Below are 17773 nucleotides of genomic sequence, written 5' to 3' on the forward strand. Positions count from 1 at the left end.
CTAGTAGACCAATCTTCGGTTCCCCGGCCATTCTCTCCTCTCTTCGTTTTCCCAAATCCTCCTCCGAAACCACCAAAAGGGTTGGGATTAAGCGGCCGGCGTTTAATTTCTCACCTTCGTTTCCGATTAAACTTCTCAGTTTAACGTTCGACGCGACGAAAATCGAAGGAAAGTATCGATTCCCGGTCGATTGTCGCTTCCGCCAGCGTACGCGCGACGAAATCGATTAGTAGGCGACGACTAAAGGCGTCGCCTACTAATCGACGACGACGACGACAGCGACGACCAAAGGCGTCGCCGGCGACGTTTCGGTGTCGGAGTTAAAACCCGTAAGAAAGTCGCCCTCTCTTTCCCGCGTAGAATATAACCGTCGCCGGGTCGTCAGAAGGCGTTAGAAAGGAAGGTGGCCGTCTCCGACGGGAAGAATCTATTCTTAAGAGACGGGGTGCGTCGAAGACCGGAAGTTGTCGTAGGTTTTAGGGCGGATTGGTTTATCCGTCTTCTCTTCCATGTAGAAATAATAATAATTAAACAATAGGGGGCAGAGCGGCCCCGAAAGGAAAACCGGCGGGGTAGATGGAAGTCCGTGGCGTGGCGTACGCGTTAATCGAAAACTGTGACGGCAAATGTGCCGCCGCCGTCGTCGTCGTCGATTATTTCGTTAAAGAATCGAAAGGGAAAGAACTTTCGTAAAGTTTTCCATTAATCGCGCTGAGAAAGGAGCGGCCCTTCGCCTCGTCCCGGGACGTAAGACGTACTGTACCCCCTAAAGCGATAATACGTGCCGGATCCAGACGGATCGACCGTACTCCGCCGTTTTCCACCCCTAAATGCCGGCCGATATTTATTTCCGAGTAATCTGTCCGGATACTAAAGTCGCGCGGACGGACAACCCCCCTGTTTTTTCCAGTTTTGGTGGGAAAGAAAGGCGCTTACCGAAACCTCCGCCTAGAATACGGGATTAATCGATTGTTCCAGATATAATCGATTGTCGGACGTGCATTTCCCCGCACCGGAGGCCGAGTCCTTTCTCGGCGGTACTTATCCCCGTCGACGCTTTTATTGGCGAAATTTTGGGGGGCGATTACGCCTCTTTCGTCGTCCCGACGTCTTTCTAACGCTCTCCGGAAACCAAAATCCGTCCGGAAAGGAAAAAGAGAAGAGGGATGCGTTTCTCTGGTGGAAACTGTCGGCTTTTCTCCCACGTCTTTCCGCGCAAGAGGGGTAAACGCGTGACGCGTAGGTAGATAAGGGCGGAAGGCGATGAATTCCGTCGTTTCCGCCCAGGGAAGAGAGGCCGGTTCCTTCTCCCTTCCCTTATTTGTACGGCGCGGCGGCACCCCGGACCTTTCGAACCGGTTGGGAGGGGGCGAAAGGGGAGGAGAAAGGCGCCGTCGGCCGTCTAGTCCGGGCGCGCGCGGTCCGGGGTGGGACCGGTCTTCCCGGCGCGACCAACGGCGAGCCTCGTTACGGCTCGTCCAATGGGAGGACGGGTAAGAAGCGGAACGGTCGGACGGCCTCTCCGACTCCTTCCGCCCGGGCAGACGGAAGAGCGGCGTGGAAGGAGCGCGTGGCGTCGTTGGTGGCGCGTGGCTGGATCGGGCGGAACGGCGGCGCGCGACTAAAGGCGTTGCCGGCGGAGATACGAGGAGGACGATGCCCGACGGGAACCGACGGTGGAACGGCACCCGGCCGGGACGACGGCCGACGCGAACGGCCGCGGCGCTGGGTTCGGCCGCCTTCGTCCTGGGACTGGCGCGCCTGACCGCCGCCACCTTCAATCTCTATCTTCGGCCCGACGAAGTCCGCAGACTCCTGGGTGAGTTCTCTCTTCTCTTCTCTCTTTCTCTCCGCCGGGCTTCAGCGCGCGCAGCCCGGCCAACAAGAAAGGTCGGTGGCGGCCCCGGGGTCCATCGGATCCGGAAAGCACTTTACTCCCCGCGGTGGAAGGACGGAGAAAACCGGAAGGAATCGTCCAGCGGCGTCGGTAGCGCGTGGCCGCTGCCCGGCGCCCACCATCGATACCGCCGAGTGGAAGGGGTCGGCGGCGTAGGTCGGGCCCGAAATCCCTCTTTGCGCCGCGCGGAACCTCCGAAAATGGCCGAGGAGTCGGAGTGCCGGTGGGACGGGACCCCGGACGGTGGTCGACGCCACCTTTCGACCTTTCTCGTCGGTACGGACGACGCTTCCTTCCGGTAGGCGATGTTTCTCCGGACGACAGTTGATCGCACCCGCAGTTTTATCCGGACTATTGGCGAAGAACGAGGGAAACGATGCGATAGAAGAAAGAAGGTAAAGTTCCTTCCGTCTCGGATGGGTCTTTCCCACTTTCCCGAGGACTCTCCTCTTCCACCCGGACGCCGTCTTAAGACTTTTAAATCCCCGGGCGCAAATTTCGGGAAAGCAAAAGTGGCCGTCGTCCACCTTCCTTTCCTCCGTAAGGGTACGACGGGATCCGGTTCCGGGTCGACCGTCGACCCGTTCCGGAGTCCGGCGCGGTCGTCGCTCTTTTCCTTCGTCTTTTTTCTCCCGCGGGGAGACCCGTTCCGGTGTTAGAGAGACCACGCTTCCCGCGGAGATCGTCCTTTAATTCGCCCGCTTCCCGACAAAAGGGCGTCCCTCTATCCTCTACGGGAATTGGGTGGCTTCCCGTCCCTCTATCCGGGAGGCGGGCGGTCCGAAAAGGCCGGGATTTTCCGGACGGAGAGGCGCGCCGCTAGAGGGCCGCGCGGCGGCGGCGGACGGGGAGAGGACGAACGTCGTTTCCCAGAAAAACCCGGGAGAAGGTCGAATCCGACCTGTCTGTTATCTCTCGATCTCCGGCTTATCTCCGGACCCTCGACCTTCGCCGCCGGTTCGACTTGCCGAAAATCGTTTCTTTCCTCCGCCTCCATCTTCCACCCCTTCGACTCCCCCTGGAAGTGGGGCCGTAATCGTCGGCGGCGGTCTACCACCCTCCGGCTTTCCATACCCTTCTCTCGTCCCACCGGCTGGGATTAAATTAATGGCGGTCCGGGTTTCGTCTCCGGCCGTCCGGCCCGACGGAGCCAAACCTCTCCGGTTACGGAGTGAGGAGGAACGTCTGGTAGTTTCTGGCCGATGCAATAACGAGAGTGTGTCTAGACTGGGGATTTGCCTCGTCTCCCCCGGCCGGTCTAGCCGAGGAAAGGAAGACCGGTGTGCCTTAACGCCGAACACTCTCTCGGCACCGGTCTTATAAATCCCCGGCGCGTGGAGGCGTTTTCGGATACGGTGGACTGAAATTCCTTCTATCGATTCCATTCCGAATGCCGACGATTCTTAAAACCTTCACCTTCTTCTTCCTCTTCCCTCTGCAATGACTCTCACCCATTCAAATTTATGCGGAGACGACGTATCGGGCGGAAGGCCGTCTTCTCGTTTTTTCCGGACGTCCAAAAACTTCCTTCCCTTCGATATTCCGGGACCGAAACCGAACGTCCCTTTCGCGGCTCCGGACGATGGAAAATAATTCCGGAAAACCGCAGATTTTCTAAGAACGGACCCTCCGTTTGGGGGGTGGAAAAGTTACCCGCCGCCTCTCTTCCTGGGATAAAACGCCAGTTATTCCCGACCGGAGTTACGTCTCCCGTCTTAACCGAGAACGTAACCGGTTACGCCGGTTTCTCGGCCTCCCCACCGTCCGTTTTTGGCGCGGCCCACAGAAATTGCCATCGGGTAGGCCCAACCTTTTTAAACACACGTTTTTTTCCTCCCTCCTATTTAAGAGGAGGACCCGGACGGCGGTTGGCTTTCGAATCTCTCACCCTCTATCCCCTAAAATAATCCCGGTGGGATCGATTCCGGACTCCGACCTTCCTCTTCTGGTTTGTTTTTCGTCCCGGTGTCGAATTTATTATGACGTCGAACGACCCGAAAACGTTTATCGGCCGCGAAATTCCGAAAACGAGTAGAAAGGAACCGGGCGAATTTTCATTTTCGTTAGATCTTCTCTTCCCTCCGTTAACGGGGGGACGATAAAAATGGGTTTCCGTCGTTCCGCCGGTAGACGGATGACGAAAGACGAAGGTAAACGCGTGACGTTTCCGCCATCGGTCGCTATGGTAACTCTTTCGGTCGATAATTAGAGAGGAATCGGTCCGAACCGAGGTGGCCGGAACGGCTGTAATTGGTTTAGTTACGGGGACGTCCGGAAATAACGGCGGAGAATTTTCTTATCCGTAACTGCCGTCGGAATTAATTGGGTGGAAGAAAGGTGCCGACCATCCGATTAACCGGCGAGTTGGTAAAGTCTACTTCCGAAACTCCTTTCGTCGTTTTAAGGAATCGTCCCGTTATCGGTGGATCCAACTAATTCATAAAAGAAACCCAAGAATAAGTAAAAGTCAACGGAAGATCGTGCCAATTTCCGGGAATGTGGACGTAATACGGACACTCGCGGAATGTCAAAGCGCGTAATTCTTTGGAAAAATTCCCCCTTAACAAAATTTCCATTTATTTATTTTCTTATCTAAACTCATTAAATTGATAAACGAAATTAGTAAAACGAAATTATTGGGTGTTACTCCGAACGGCGTTAATTCCGCTCCGAGGAAAAAGTCGGTTTTAGCGAATTTTCCGCCGTTTTTCTCTCCGTTAATTGTCGGATAACGGAGAAAAGATTCGGAATATCGCCGCTTCCCTTCTTTACCGGCGATTTAATTATATTTTCCCGTTTTACGTCGAAAGATATCGAATCTCTACCCTCGGTTTTCCTTCTTTACAAAGGAGTAACTACGACGGAACTTATCGGCAGGGCCCGTTAATTTTTTTTAGGGCCCGGCTTTTAAAACGCGTAAATGCGCGTACGGACCGACGACATTTTTAATTTCTGTCCGTATAATTTTGATAATTTCCACAGGTCTGAGCGCCGAACTGTCTTACGTCAGGGAAGGAAAAGTCAACGATTACGCTTTAGGATTTATCGTTTTAGTACCGGCTCATATATCCGAACTGTACTTCACCTGGCAAAGCCTCCGGCCTCCTCCGGTAAGTACCGTTTCTCCGCTTTTAACCTTTCATTCCTCTCTCCGCCTCCAATTCTTTCCCAGGCCCCCCATCCGTTTGTTAAAACCTCTTAATTACCGGCCGACGGCGTTTATTTTCCGGAAGGAAAAAAGGACTGGCCTGTCGTCTCCATCTTGGTCTTCCTCCCAGTCCACACCCTACCTCATCCGTAAAAGGAAAGGACTTTCCATTCCGGGAGGAAGAGACGGATTAAATTCTCAAAGTGCCCTCCACCGGTTATGCCCTTTATAATTTCGGTAAATTACAAAGTAAAATTGGAGTCCGGAAAAGACTAATTTCCGTAATTTCCGGTTAAATTTCCGATTAAAAATCCGGATAGCGCGTGCTTTTACCTCCATCCCGCCTCATTTTTTACATTTGTGTGCAGTGTGAAAGCAACTGCGCCAAATTGACAATAAAACGTACAGTACATTTAGTAGACGAAAGGAAGCGGGCTTAGCCAAACGCTTTATAAATTAGGCTAAGTCCTTGGGTTGCCAGGGAGTGGGAAGAGGCCGGGTTCGTATTCCTGTAAGAATGCCGCCCGGATTAAAACCACCTCTTATAATTAAACGAAAGAAGCGGATAGAAAACTTTTAAAATGTTTTTTTAATCGATTTTAAAAGATTTTCCGAAGTTTTCATCTGTAAACGTGAACGTCGAACGTCGAGCACAGCTTACGAGATAGCGGCGCTCGACGTTCGACGTTCACGTTTACAGATGAAAACTTCGGCCGCAACCTGGCTATTGTTACGATTTACGTACAGTATCGATTATAAATACGTTTTTTGCCCGAAGAAATAAGAATGAGAATTTTTTCTTATTATATTTCTTACTCGGTTGTTTTTTTTCCAATATAAATAATGGAGAAAATTCGAAAGAAATGAAATAAAAATATTAGGATGGAAGGTAAAGGAATAGAAATGAAGGTTATTTATTATTTTTTTAAACTCAATTTATAAAGAAAATTGTTAAGAAATAGTTTTATAAATAATTATTATGAATTTAAAAACATAAAAGCTGATAAAAAATTGTTTTTTATAATTCTTATTTAGCTCAGGTGTGTTGTAATAGAGGAGATTTGTAAGAATAAATACAGCTGTCCCTTGATAATCCGACAGGTATAGGACCAAAGGGGTGTCGGATTACCAAAAGTGTCCGGATTACCGAAAGTGATTACATATTTGGCATTGTTTCGCTAGCAGTAGCCTACGATATTCCCTACTCCAACTGTTCGAACAGAACTGCTCGCGGAAAACACACGAAATGTGTGTCATCGTGTAAGAATTGGGTGGGGAGATTCACGTCGCGACATGCTTCTGTGCAAGCAGACACGTAACGGGAGGTGCGTCGGACTACTGAGCGTGTCGGATTACAAGACGTCGGACTGTCGAGGGACAGCTGTATTTGAAAGGGTAGATTAATTAATAAACGCGCTGAAAGTTTCCTTCCGTGATTTCGGTGGGCATTGCTCGTTTCTTCCGATTTGGCCGAATAAATCGCTTTGTTTAAGTATTTGGCAGCCAAACCACGGCGTGCTTTTCAGAAGAGTTTTAGTTAAGCGCTGGTCGGATTTTTATGCCATGGACCATTTTGCCCGGGTTGTGGCGGCACGTGCAGTTCACCTACCCCTTTTCTTAGAAATATCTTATGACCAGAAGATATATGATGATAAGAATTTAATAAGTTTTTTGTTTGTTTTTTGTGTGTGTGTGGGGGGGGGAATGTCGTCTTAAATGGGACGCTAAAGCATTTCGGTTTATAAAAAAAAAGTCGTACATCGTTTTCCCTTCAGGGCGAGACTTGAACTATCAGAAAATACTATTGTTATGTCATAAAAAGAAGAGGAAGGAAAAACATTTTTCTTGAAAATGTGTAAATACCCCGTTTTGGACGAAAAATGGGGTGTTGCCAAGGAACGTGTAAATTCTAAGTCTAATGCAAAATTTGTTTATTTTATCACAAAACCTACAAAAAAAAAGAATATAAGAGAGAGAAAATAAGTTATGTTTGCCATTTTTGTTTTCAAAAGGTATTAGCATTTTAGGAAGGAGAGAGGAGATTGAGTACCACTTGGTGTTTCTAAAATTTGGTAACATTGATGGAAGAGTTTCTGGGGTACACATTTTACTGTTGATGGCAAAATGTGTAGGAGCCAAGTTTTCTTGGCCAGGGCATTGATAGGTTAGTAAAACATCTTTTTGTGTTTCCTGAAGTAACTTTGCAGACTTCTGCCACAAGCTTTCTCAGTTTTGTTGCCTTGGTTGTGAAAGTAAAGCGTTTGAAGGGATGAAGATAGGGGTCAAAGCTAAAGCATGAGGTAACTTTCGAGTGGATGTCTGCTTGGAGTTGCAGTCAAGCGGCAAATTTGTGGAATTTTGTTTCTGAGGTAAGAGTACTTACGGCAGTTCAAGACAGGAGTACTCTTACCTGTTGCGGTACCCTTATCCTCTATGTAAACAATAGCCTTTAACTTCCATTCTTGCAGAAATCATGGGTAAATACAAAAGGAAAACTGATCAAAAACTTAACTTTACAAAAAAAGAGTATGGAAGAAGCAAGAAAGAGAATTGCTGATGGAGAAAGCAAATGTCCAGTGGCAAAGGTGTTTGATGGTTTGATGTACCGGAATGTATCCTGAGGAAGCATCTGAAAGCTATAAACAGAGAGAATTGAAAGATTTGTAGGTCTGTTGACATTTTGTTTTATGTAATTCATTTAAGATTTTCCAGCATTGTTTCGGGGAACTGTACCAATGTTCTCAAGATGGTTCAATAATTCAAGATGGAAAAATAACTAGCTAATCGATATTGTGATTTAGATAGAATATACTACGGATTAACTAAATTTAAACTTATGGAAATTGTTTATCAATTTGCGGAAAGAAACAATTATCATTGTCACTTTGTAGAAGTGAAGAGGACTGGTAAATATTGGGCCCTGGGATTTTTCTAGACAACATAGCTTTAGTTTGCAAACAGCTGAAAACTGAAGCTTGAGTGTGTTCTAACCTGATGCAGTGCACAGTGATTTTTTGACAATTTGAAGTGTGTTTATGAAGAGAGAAAGTTTCAACTATGTAAGATTTTCAACATGGATGAATCTGCAATAACAAGCATTCCAAGCAAGTCATCTAAGGTGTACACTCCAAAGGGCAAAATGGCTGTCATGAAAATTGCATCAGGCAAACGTGGACAGTCAGTCAGTAGTTTGTTGTTTGAGTGCATCAGGAATTTATACACCTTCTGCTTTAATCTTTCCTGGAAAGTGACTTACACCAGATAATTACCATGGTATTCACCTGACACTCTGAAGCTGATAACTGACTCTGGTTATATGCAGACAAACCTTTTTGTTCAGTGGTTGCATTATTTTGCCAAAAACAATCAATCAACAGCCAAAGACCCTGTCTTACTAATAATGGACAACAATTCTTTGCATTGTTCACTTGAAGCTGTTTTTTACCAGAGCTAATTTCATCAATTTGTTAACACTGCCACCACAAGCCAGCCAAAACATGCAGCCACTTGATAGAAATTTCTTCAGATATTTAAAAGAAGCTTACTCCAAAAAATGTGAAAATGGTTGATGGGATGCCATGGGAAATAAGTTGCTTTTACATGCAGCCAACGCAAGAACTGCAATAATAGCCATAGCGAAGAATGATTTCGCCAGTACAGGTATATATTCTTTAGATCTAGATGTCTTTTGTGAGAAAGATTATCTGCTGTCAACAATTAAGCCTATAACATCAAATGATGTTCAAGAAAGGGAAGCTTCAAAATCCACAGATCCTATAAATTCAACAATTTCAAAAGGAGCTGCAAGTCAGACTTCAGTTTCAATTGCAGAGATAGATCTACTTCCAAATGCAGAAAAGTTAGAAAGCAGAACTGAATGGAGAAACAGTCAGAGAGTCTTTCAGTAAGATTGGTAAGATTCTTTCTTACCAATGAAAATTGCCTTAGAGCAGATGGAATAGGAGAAAACCAAAACAGAAAAGAAAGGTAAAAGTAGGGTGGGTGCAAAAAAAGACTTGGATTTGTGAAAAAAATGACTAGCAACTTTTCATTTCAAGAGATGATAGGACTAATAATGAGTGTTTTCTGTCCTGGCTGCAAAGAATCTTTTGATGATGCTGGGTGCAATTTGGGCAATGTACACATTGGTGGCACAAGTGATGTTTAGATTATGAAGGCACAGGTGCTTTCATTTGTGATTACTTTTAGTTTGTACTCTTAATTCGATAAGTTGTGTACTCTTAACCTCCAGTGTAGGATAAGAATATGCATTGGAATCTTCTCTATTTTTTAAACTTCTTGTCAAAACTATAATTGTTTTTTTCTGTCTTACATAGCCAAGTGGAAAGATGTTTAAGTGACATAAATTCACATCTGAGAAATGCAAAAAATAACATAAGGTGTGTACTCTTCCTCCTCTCCCCTACAGTAAATTGAGTCACATATGATGATGACTCAATGGTTACCCCCTTCTTCAGCACTTGAACATGCTTATTGCACCTGTCCTTGACAAGCTCTTAGGGTTTGCAGATTTGTCAGCTCTCTTGTATAGAGCTCTTTTTTGTTTACAATTCTATTTTTTTTGTTTCTTTCCCATTTGTCTGTTTCCAATTCAGCTTTGTAAGGCAATGAAGTTGCCTTACAGAAACAGACAAATAGGAAAGGAACAAAAGATGAGATAATTCTGAGTTTGAGTCTTTTGTTGAGATAATCTGAAAGTATTATAAACTTTTTTTTATGCAATTGACACTGTTAATATTTGATTCAACAGAAGTTATAAATATTAGTAATTGTGAAATATAGAATCTATTGGTTTATATACAGTATATGACAACATTCCTTGGTAATCATGAGCTGTTTGGGAGAGATGCTAAATATAGAAATGGTTGTGCAAAATTTTGCAAAAAATTCAAAAAATATTGAATGAGAAATGATTTGGTTAAATCCTCCACTGCAAGCTTAACATGTTACCAATGACCCAATATTTGAATATTGTATCCACATCGTAGAGAAATTTCAATTATGTGAAATATTATGTGTAAATGTTTGGACTAAAGAAAAGATTGTATCTAATGAGTATTAAAGTCAATGTCTGAGACTCATAAACGTATTTTCTTGTTATGCATTAAAAAGAACAAGCATTATTACTGTATTTATGAAATATGGTTACAGAATTGTAGTCCTAAGTACTTGGCTGAATTCCTAATGTGTGGAATCTGTTTGCTAGTCTTCAAATTGGTCAAGATTATATGCTGACAATATTAGGTTTATCTTTTGGGATTAAAAATACTTATAGATAATATGCTTTGGTTTACAAGCTATTTGCAACTGGTCGAGTTCCCTTACTAGAGGGGTACTGATGTTACAACAGTGAATCCATTGTTATTGATGATTAAAACTGTTGTGATTGTATGAAAAAACAGATCCATAGTTATAAACATTACCATTGGTGTATAACATTTACATATACAGTACTATAGGTATGTACTGTTTATATTAAAACATTTATGGTTTTATTATATATTGATTTTATGAGGCATATTATGTCTTACATAATCAAAATGTAACTCTATTACCTTGAAAGAAATGAAACAGAGAAATATATTTTGTTTTTTTGATTTTCTCTCTTCATAGTTTGAGATAAATAATAAGTTTTTGAATACTTTGAATAAAATGCAATTTAAATAAATACTTAATAGTATCCTTTATTGCATTTCAAATGATGAATTATAAATTTAAAAATAATATTACAAATGATACTTAAATTAAAACAAGATTATTTTTTTGCATTAGTATTATATTATTTTATATAATAATATTTAATATAATATGTATATAATTTTTTTTTTCATGTTTTATATACACTTAGGATGAATGATTGATTAATTAGCAGAGAGTTTTGGAATAAACTTTTAATTATCTTTATTATTTTTATTTATAAATTGAAAAATTATTCCTAGATGTAATATTTGATAAATAAATAGCACGTGAAGAAATTTAATAGATTTACAGTGATTTAAAAATTCTGTTATCCAAAGTAGATATTTTTTGATAATTAACTAAGTTTTCATAATTTCAAGCATTTAGATTACGTATTCATACAAATAAATACACAAACTTCATTTCTAAGTTCTTAGATTCTTGAATGTGATTTATATATAATTGTTTACTGGATTCACTATTTGTTTATTCACTAACTATGTTAAAGTTAAAAGTCATAAATTGCATTATTATATTTACAAGTAGTAACAATGTAGATAAAAGTTATTTAAAATTCTAAAATATGAGATTAAACTGTAAATAAAATACATTTTTCTGAAGTTAAAAGAACTTTTTGCTCTAAATTAAAGTGTATATTTCTTAGTTTGTTAATAGTTAGTCATTAAAATAGCAATTAACTCTTCAAGCTTTCCTTATAGTAAATATTTACATATTAAAAATAGATCAACTAATTTCTGAAAGATTAATAAATTTGAAAATTTTTCTATTTGTAATGCTTTTTTTAAAAAATAGTAATAATTCTTACTGTTATCTAAGAAATTGTTTTTTGAAGTATTAGTGATGTATCAGGGCCATTCATTAATTATATGTTTAATTTTTGAGCCAGTTTCGATCTCTTCCCCGCTGTGTACAATGATGTTAAACTTTCGCAAACCCTCATCTTTTTAATAACATGGACCACTTAACATTGAAGAATTGACAGAAAATATTTGCATAGCTTTTTAACTGATAGTCTATTTTTTTTGTAAGTAGTTAGTAGACTTAAAAAGAACAAATTTGTATGCCAATTAATACCACTTAAAAACATCCATGTACAGGTATGCTGTCAGGATACATTCCACCTTTATATGAATGCACAATCGAAATTAAATAATATTTTAAAAAGACGCTTTTATACATTTTAAAACAAGTATTTTATTCCATATATTGATGATAATGTTATAAACATAATGAAACATTATATTTTTTGTTACTGTTTGTTATGAAAGCCAAATCTTGTAAATTACTTAGTTGGGAAAGTTTATGACCCTGTTTGAGTCAACGTCAGCCAATAATGATTATAAATGTCTAGAACAACAGATATTTAAACTCAAAGAGAACAAATATGTTCTTTAAAAAAAGAATGAGTAATTTTTGTTTTTAAAGAATGAATTTGTTCTTTAATATTTTAAACACAGATAAAACACCTAAACCAGCATATATTATCTCAAATTAGCACTTTTACAAATGTTTTTGTTTGCTTATAACAGACATCTTCAGGCTATAAAAAAGGGTATCATATGTATGTACTGTACATTATATAAAATATACAATGTGTACTTTGATTAAGTACTCGACTCAGTATTCCACCGAACAATCATGACCTGCTATAACAAGTTTCCCATTAATAACAAATATTTTTATTTTTTCATTGGTAAAAGTTTTCTGTGATAAAAATAAAACTTTAGATCTCCCTAATGAGCTTTGCTGGTAATAAGCATTTAATGCAAAGTTCTTTTTAACATTTAATGAAAATGTCTCTGGAACTACAGTCAATAGTTTACAAATAGCTCACACAAACCTCAGTACTTACTCCAGCACTCAATTTACTAATCATACAAATGTTTTCAGCCCCATTTAGGGGCCTTTGTTGGGGAGTACAGCCATTCCATTAGACTTAACATATACAGAATAAATTAAAAATAAATGTTCTATGGGAACATTCCATTAGTATAATGATGTAAATTTAAAAAAGAAAAAAAAACTCTTAAATAATATAAATATTAAGAATTAAGTGAAAAAAGAACATACTGCAACATTTGTGGTAATGTTTTCAAAAAATTCAGGGTTGCTTTCACATTTTTGAAAATGTTCAAGTGGTCACTCTGCCAATAGAATGTTTTTGCAGAATATTTTTTACTTTTAATTTATTCTGTATAAATTGGGTCCAATGGAATGGTAGTACTACCCAATGAAGACCCTTAAATAGGGTCAAAGATATTTGTGTGATAAATAAATTAAGTGCTGGAGTAGGTACTGAGGTTTTAATGTTAGTTATTAATATAATATTAACTATGATACACAAAATTATGATAGATATAATTGGATCTACTTACAATTGGATATACAAACTTTGAATATTCAATTATAAATAAATCTTACAATTCATTCAAACTTCAATTTAAATTAATGACAGCATTTGTTCACTTCTGAAAATAGCAGTAAATAGAATGTGGTGCAAAATTCAGGTATATTAAACAATAAAAATTATATATAGTACAGTAATGAAGTATAAATGCAAATTTGAATTTGAAAGTCACATGATTTGGTGATAGCAATGTTGTTTGCAATACAAAATCGTACATTTAATAATTTACAGATACTGAAAGGTTTTGTATGTAATATTTATAGGGACGATCCACTCAAAGATTTGTTGGGACTTTACAAGAGTGGCATTATTTAAGAGGGCTTACATTAAGGTTTGACTGTAATTATCTTAAAGTTGAGATGCTTTAAAGTATTTTGTCAATATAAATCATATGACTTATGTACTTTTAGTTATTTTTTAATGTAATTGGATTTATTTTAATTCTAATTTTATATAAATAATGCTTCATTTTAAAATTGAATCTTTTAAATTTGAGTTTAAAAGTTTTTATGTATTATATTGTGATTAAGGCTTTAAATAATTCTAGTAAAAATAAATGAACATCTACTTATTGTATTTTTAATTAAAGCCAAACAATCTACTGGATTATCAGGTTATTTTAAGGCAAATTTTACTAATTAAACAGCAATTTAACTAGTTTTGGCAATTAGGCTACCATCTCGTTGATAAATTTAATAATTATAAATTAATTAATTTTTAATTTTAATTTGAAAAATTCTGGATTAAAAGGATTGGCCCAGAGCAGGACTCAAACCCATGTTGTGCAGATGCATTGCCAGTTATGCTACCTGGACTTCTGTCCAATGTTTACCTCCAGAACTATTAATAATTTAGATATAACCATACTAGTCACTCATGTCATTAATTGGGGATGACTTTAGTAACTATGTGTTTGTAGTAGATGTTTATACATGCATACACGCAAAGTTAAACATTCACCACGTCAGGGTGAAGCGATGGTTGGCTGAGAGCCATGGAGAGCTGTGTACTAAAGTTGTCCCCAGTTGGCACAGTGTGTGAATAGTATAGTTATATTTAAATTATTATTAGTTCTGAAAGTAAAGCACAGATGGAGTCTGGCTAGTGTAACTGGCAATGCATCTGTATGATATGCAGGAGTTGCAAGTTCAAGATCCTCTCTGGACTAATTCTTTTCTTCCTCTAAATTAAAATTAAAAATTAATTTATTTATCATTATTAAATTTATCAAGAGATAGTGGCCAAACTGCCTACCCCTAGTCAAATTACTGTTTATTTAATTATTAAAATTAAATAAATAGTACAGCTTGATAATTCAGTAGATCATTTGGCTTTAATTCTAGTAAAAATGAGAGTATAAAATGTGATAAAATTAATTCTATTGTGTATAAAAAAACTAAACTGACAGGAGTTTATAAAATCTTTAATGAACTATCCTATATCTCATGTTTTAAGTTTTAATTTGAAAATATTAGCACATTATCATATTCGGTTGGATTCACAATATTTCATTTATTTCAAATCATATGATATGAATTTTATCTATTGAATTTTTACTTTCATTGAAAGTGAAAATGGAGATTCAATAGTGTAAATAAATTATCATAGTGTAGATAAATTTTTTCAAGTGTAAAAGTGATAATAGTGAAATGTGAAAGTGAAACAGAAACACTTTCACAATGAAAGTGAAAGTGAATTTTTTCACTTTCATTTTCATTGAACATAAATTTTTGGGTGCTTGATTTAAAAATTAAATGAGAACAAATTATTAGTTAATTTAAAATGCTGAAGTCTAACTAAATAAGTAATTAGGCCTTATATAATAAATGATTTCATTACAGAAGTAATTTATATTATTAAATTATTAAAACGTTAATTATGCCACTGATTTATACTGCTTTATACTAATGTATCAATATAAATTTGCATGCAAACAATAGTGTAGCATGTTAAAAAAAAATGTAAAAAAAATCCAATTATTAGTATGTGCATAAGTAAACATTGAGTGACTAAATTAAACAGACAATAATATAAAAAAAATTACTGCTATAATAGAATCTTTCAGCATACAGAATATGAATAATACTTAGAAATCAGTGTTTTTTTAAATCTAATTTCAATCTAAATGGATTTTTTTAAATACCTAATACAGTGGTTCTTCATACTTTGAATGTATTAATTCATTCTAGAAAGCTGTTTGAACTCCGAGTCATTCAAAGTCTGAATCAGTTTTTCCCATTAGAAATAATGGAAATTGAATTAATCTATTCAAGACCCTAAACAATACTCATTTCAATGAACTTAAAACAGCAAATACATATAACTTAAGGAAAAAAATAACATATTATAACCTGATAATAAATGAAACATGAAAACAATAAATGAAATACTGTATAATAAAATGAAAATTGTATTTACTGGTTGCACACTGTTGACTTCAGCATCTTAAACGTGGCTGCCAGATTCACTACACATGTACCGCTTTCATGCTTTGCAGTAATTACAGTACTTTTTTCATCTCAATTGGCAATCTTCCTCTTAAGACTTTAATAATAAGTAAAGCTTATATTGAGTGAGCTGAAAGATTTTGTTTATTTTTAACAGTTGTAGTTACTTAACATGGATGTATGATTTAATCATAGCATTTGTGAAACTTAACAATTATTGCTAATGTGAGATATACAACCAAACACACCAAAAATAAAGCAAAAAAAGCACTGAAAACACATAATGGTAATGTAAGAGTCAGAGTGAGAGATGACTTTGGTACAAACAGATTGCATTTATGCTTTGAGTGCATTTTTCACTGTATCTCAGTTTGAACGTTATTTAGAACTCTGAAGTAAATTTTTGTCAAATTTAGCATTCAAACTCTGAAATGTTCAAAGTACACTGTTGTTACTGCATTTAATTTTTCAATGTCAAAACCATACTTCTTCAATAATACTTACTGTGACATTTTGAATCTTTGTAAGTATTCCTGTATTTCTTGTGAAATATTGGCTTGAACTAAGAACACCTACACTTGAATTACAGCTGATTTTGTGTTTATGATAATTAAAATTCTAATTTACATGTATATTTGAAAATATGGACAAATTGAACATTGGAATGGGGTCAGGCTCCAATTAGTATGGATTTTTGATGCTTCACTGTACCTAGTAGTCTTGATTTTTTGACTGACTATATACAAATTGCAATGACTATATACATTTATAGAATTATAAAAATTCTATAAACTTATTTATTTGTATTTCTTTTAAATTTTATAAGTTAATTTTATAAGTTTGTCTTTTGGTTAAGTTCAATTGCAGTTGGAAGATAAATTATTCTATGACAGTTTATTAAGTTACTAGCTGCAAGATCCTGCTTCGCTGGGTTTTTATTTGTATGTAATAGTATAGTTTTTTTTATATATATAAAAGACTGTTTTTCTAAGTAATCTAGAATCTAGCTGCAAGGACCCGCTTCGCTGGGCAAAAAGTAACTATAGTGAAGATTAAGATAATTACATTATAGCTAATCTTACCCGTTTTCACAAAATGCAAGAATTAGGTCCCCCGTTTCCAGACTAATTAGAGAATTTTTACGTTTAGTCAAACGAACAAATTTCAACGTTTCTGGAACGTTTTCAATCGTTCTATAATCGAACCAATTCGAATTTTATGTTCGAATTTAATTCGAACAAATTCGAAAAAATCGAACAAAACATTCGAAATAGAAAGCCACTTTCAACTACTTTTAGCCTCATATCTCCCGCACCCTTATAGCTATCGAGACGCAACCACCCCTATGCACGAATGGAGACTTGGGGCTACCACCACATACAAACACCATTCACGTGCGATGTGTAGTTTTGGCGAAAAAGTGAGATATAGGGACATACATGTCTATTTTTATATATATATATATAGATATAGATTAGTGAACTTCTTTGATTTTTATGACTGAATTGTTAAATATTATTAATGAAAGTAGAGGAATTCTTTGTTAGTTTAAAATTCAGGGAATGAAATATTCACAACTTAATTATTGAATTATCCAAGATTTACATTTTCGTATAATATGCCAAATGCCATGTAACTGATGTAATTTATTAAGCAAATGGAATATGGTTACTAATACAGAATGCTATTTTTGTTAATTAATAAATAATAATAATAATATAAATATAAATAAACTGCAGGTAAACATGTCCGATGAGAACCTCACAAGTCAACCAGATAGTTTTTATAGAAAGTAAAGAAGAATTCCTTGAAATTTAACTCAAATTATTTTTAAGTGACCCATACAAATTATTTTTAAGAGCCCTACATATATCTCAATCTGCTACTTGTAGCCCAATTTTGCACTCCCAAAACCGAACCATATTTTATGAAATAAGAGAGAAAAGGGGATAGTCCATATGTAAGGTGACACCTGAAAATGTGTTACTGTAAAAGCGGAAGCCACGTTGACCAGATTAAAGTTTTTAAAGTTTGCGTTCCATTGTATGTTAGCATTTGATTTTAGAACCTCTTGTTCCTGAGGAAGGCCTTCACTATAGGCCAAAAACATTTGAACTAATTTTATGTTACCCTCCAGGATTGGATATAAGGTT

General features: G+C 37.7%; 1 protein-coding gene across 1 annotated transcript in view; it reads left to right on the top strand.

Moving 5' to 3' along the window:
* The first annotated feature begins 1517 nt into the window (after window positions 1-1517).
* Window positions 1518-17773, top strand: part of LOC111623353 (tyrosine-protein kinase RYK-like) — a 101682-nt gene continuing 85426 nt past the window's right edge. Inside the window, exons 1-2 of the mRNA XM_023365900.1 lie at window positions 1518-1819; window positions 4880-5007. Of these exons, the coding sequence (XP_023221668.1) occupies window positions 1657-1819; window positions 4880-5007 (291 nt within the window). The 5' untranslated portion in view covers window positions 1518-1656. The remainder of the gene's footprint in view (window positions 1820-4879; window positions 5008-17773) is intronic.

This window comes from Centruroides sculpturatus, unplaced genomic scaffold (assembly GCF_000671375.1).
Source record: "Centruroides sculpturatus isolate CEXI.00-Female unplaced genomic scaffold, Cexi_2.0 scaffold220, whole genome shotgun sequence".
Lineage (NCBI taxonomy): Eukaryota > Metazoa > Arthropoda > Arachnida > Scorpiones > Buthidae > Centruroides > Centruroides sculpturatus.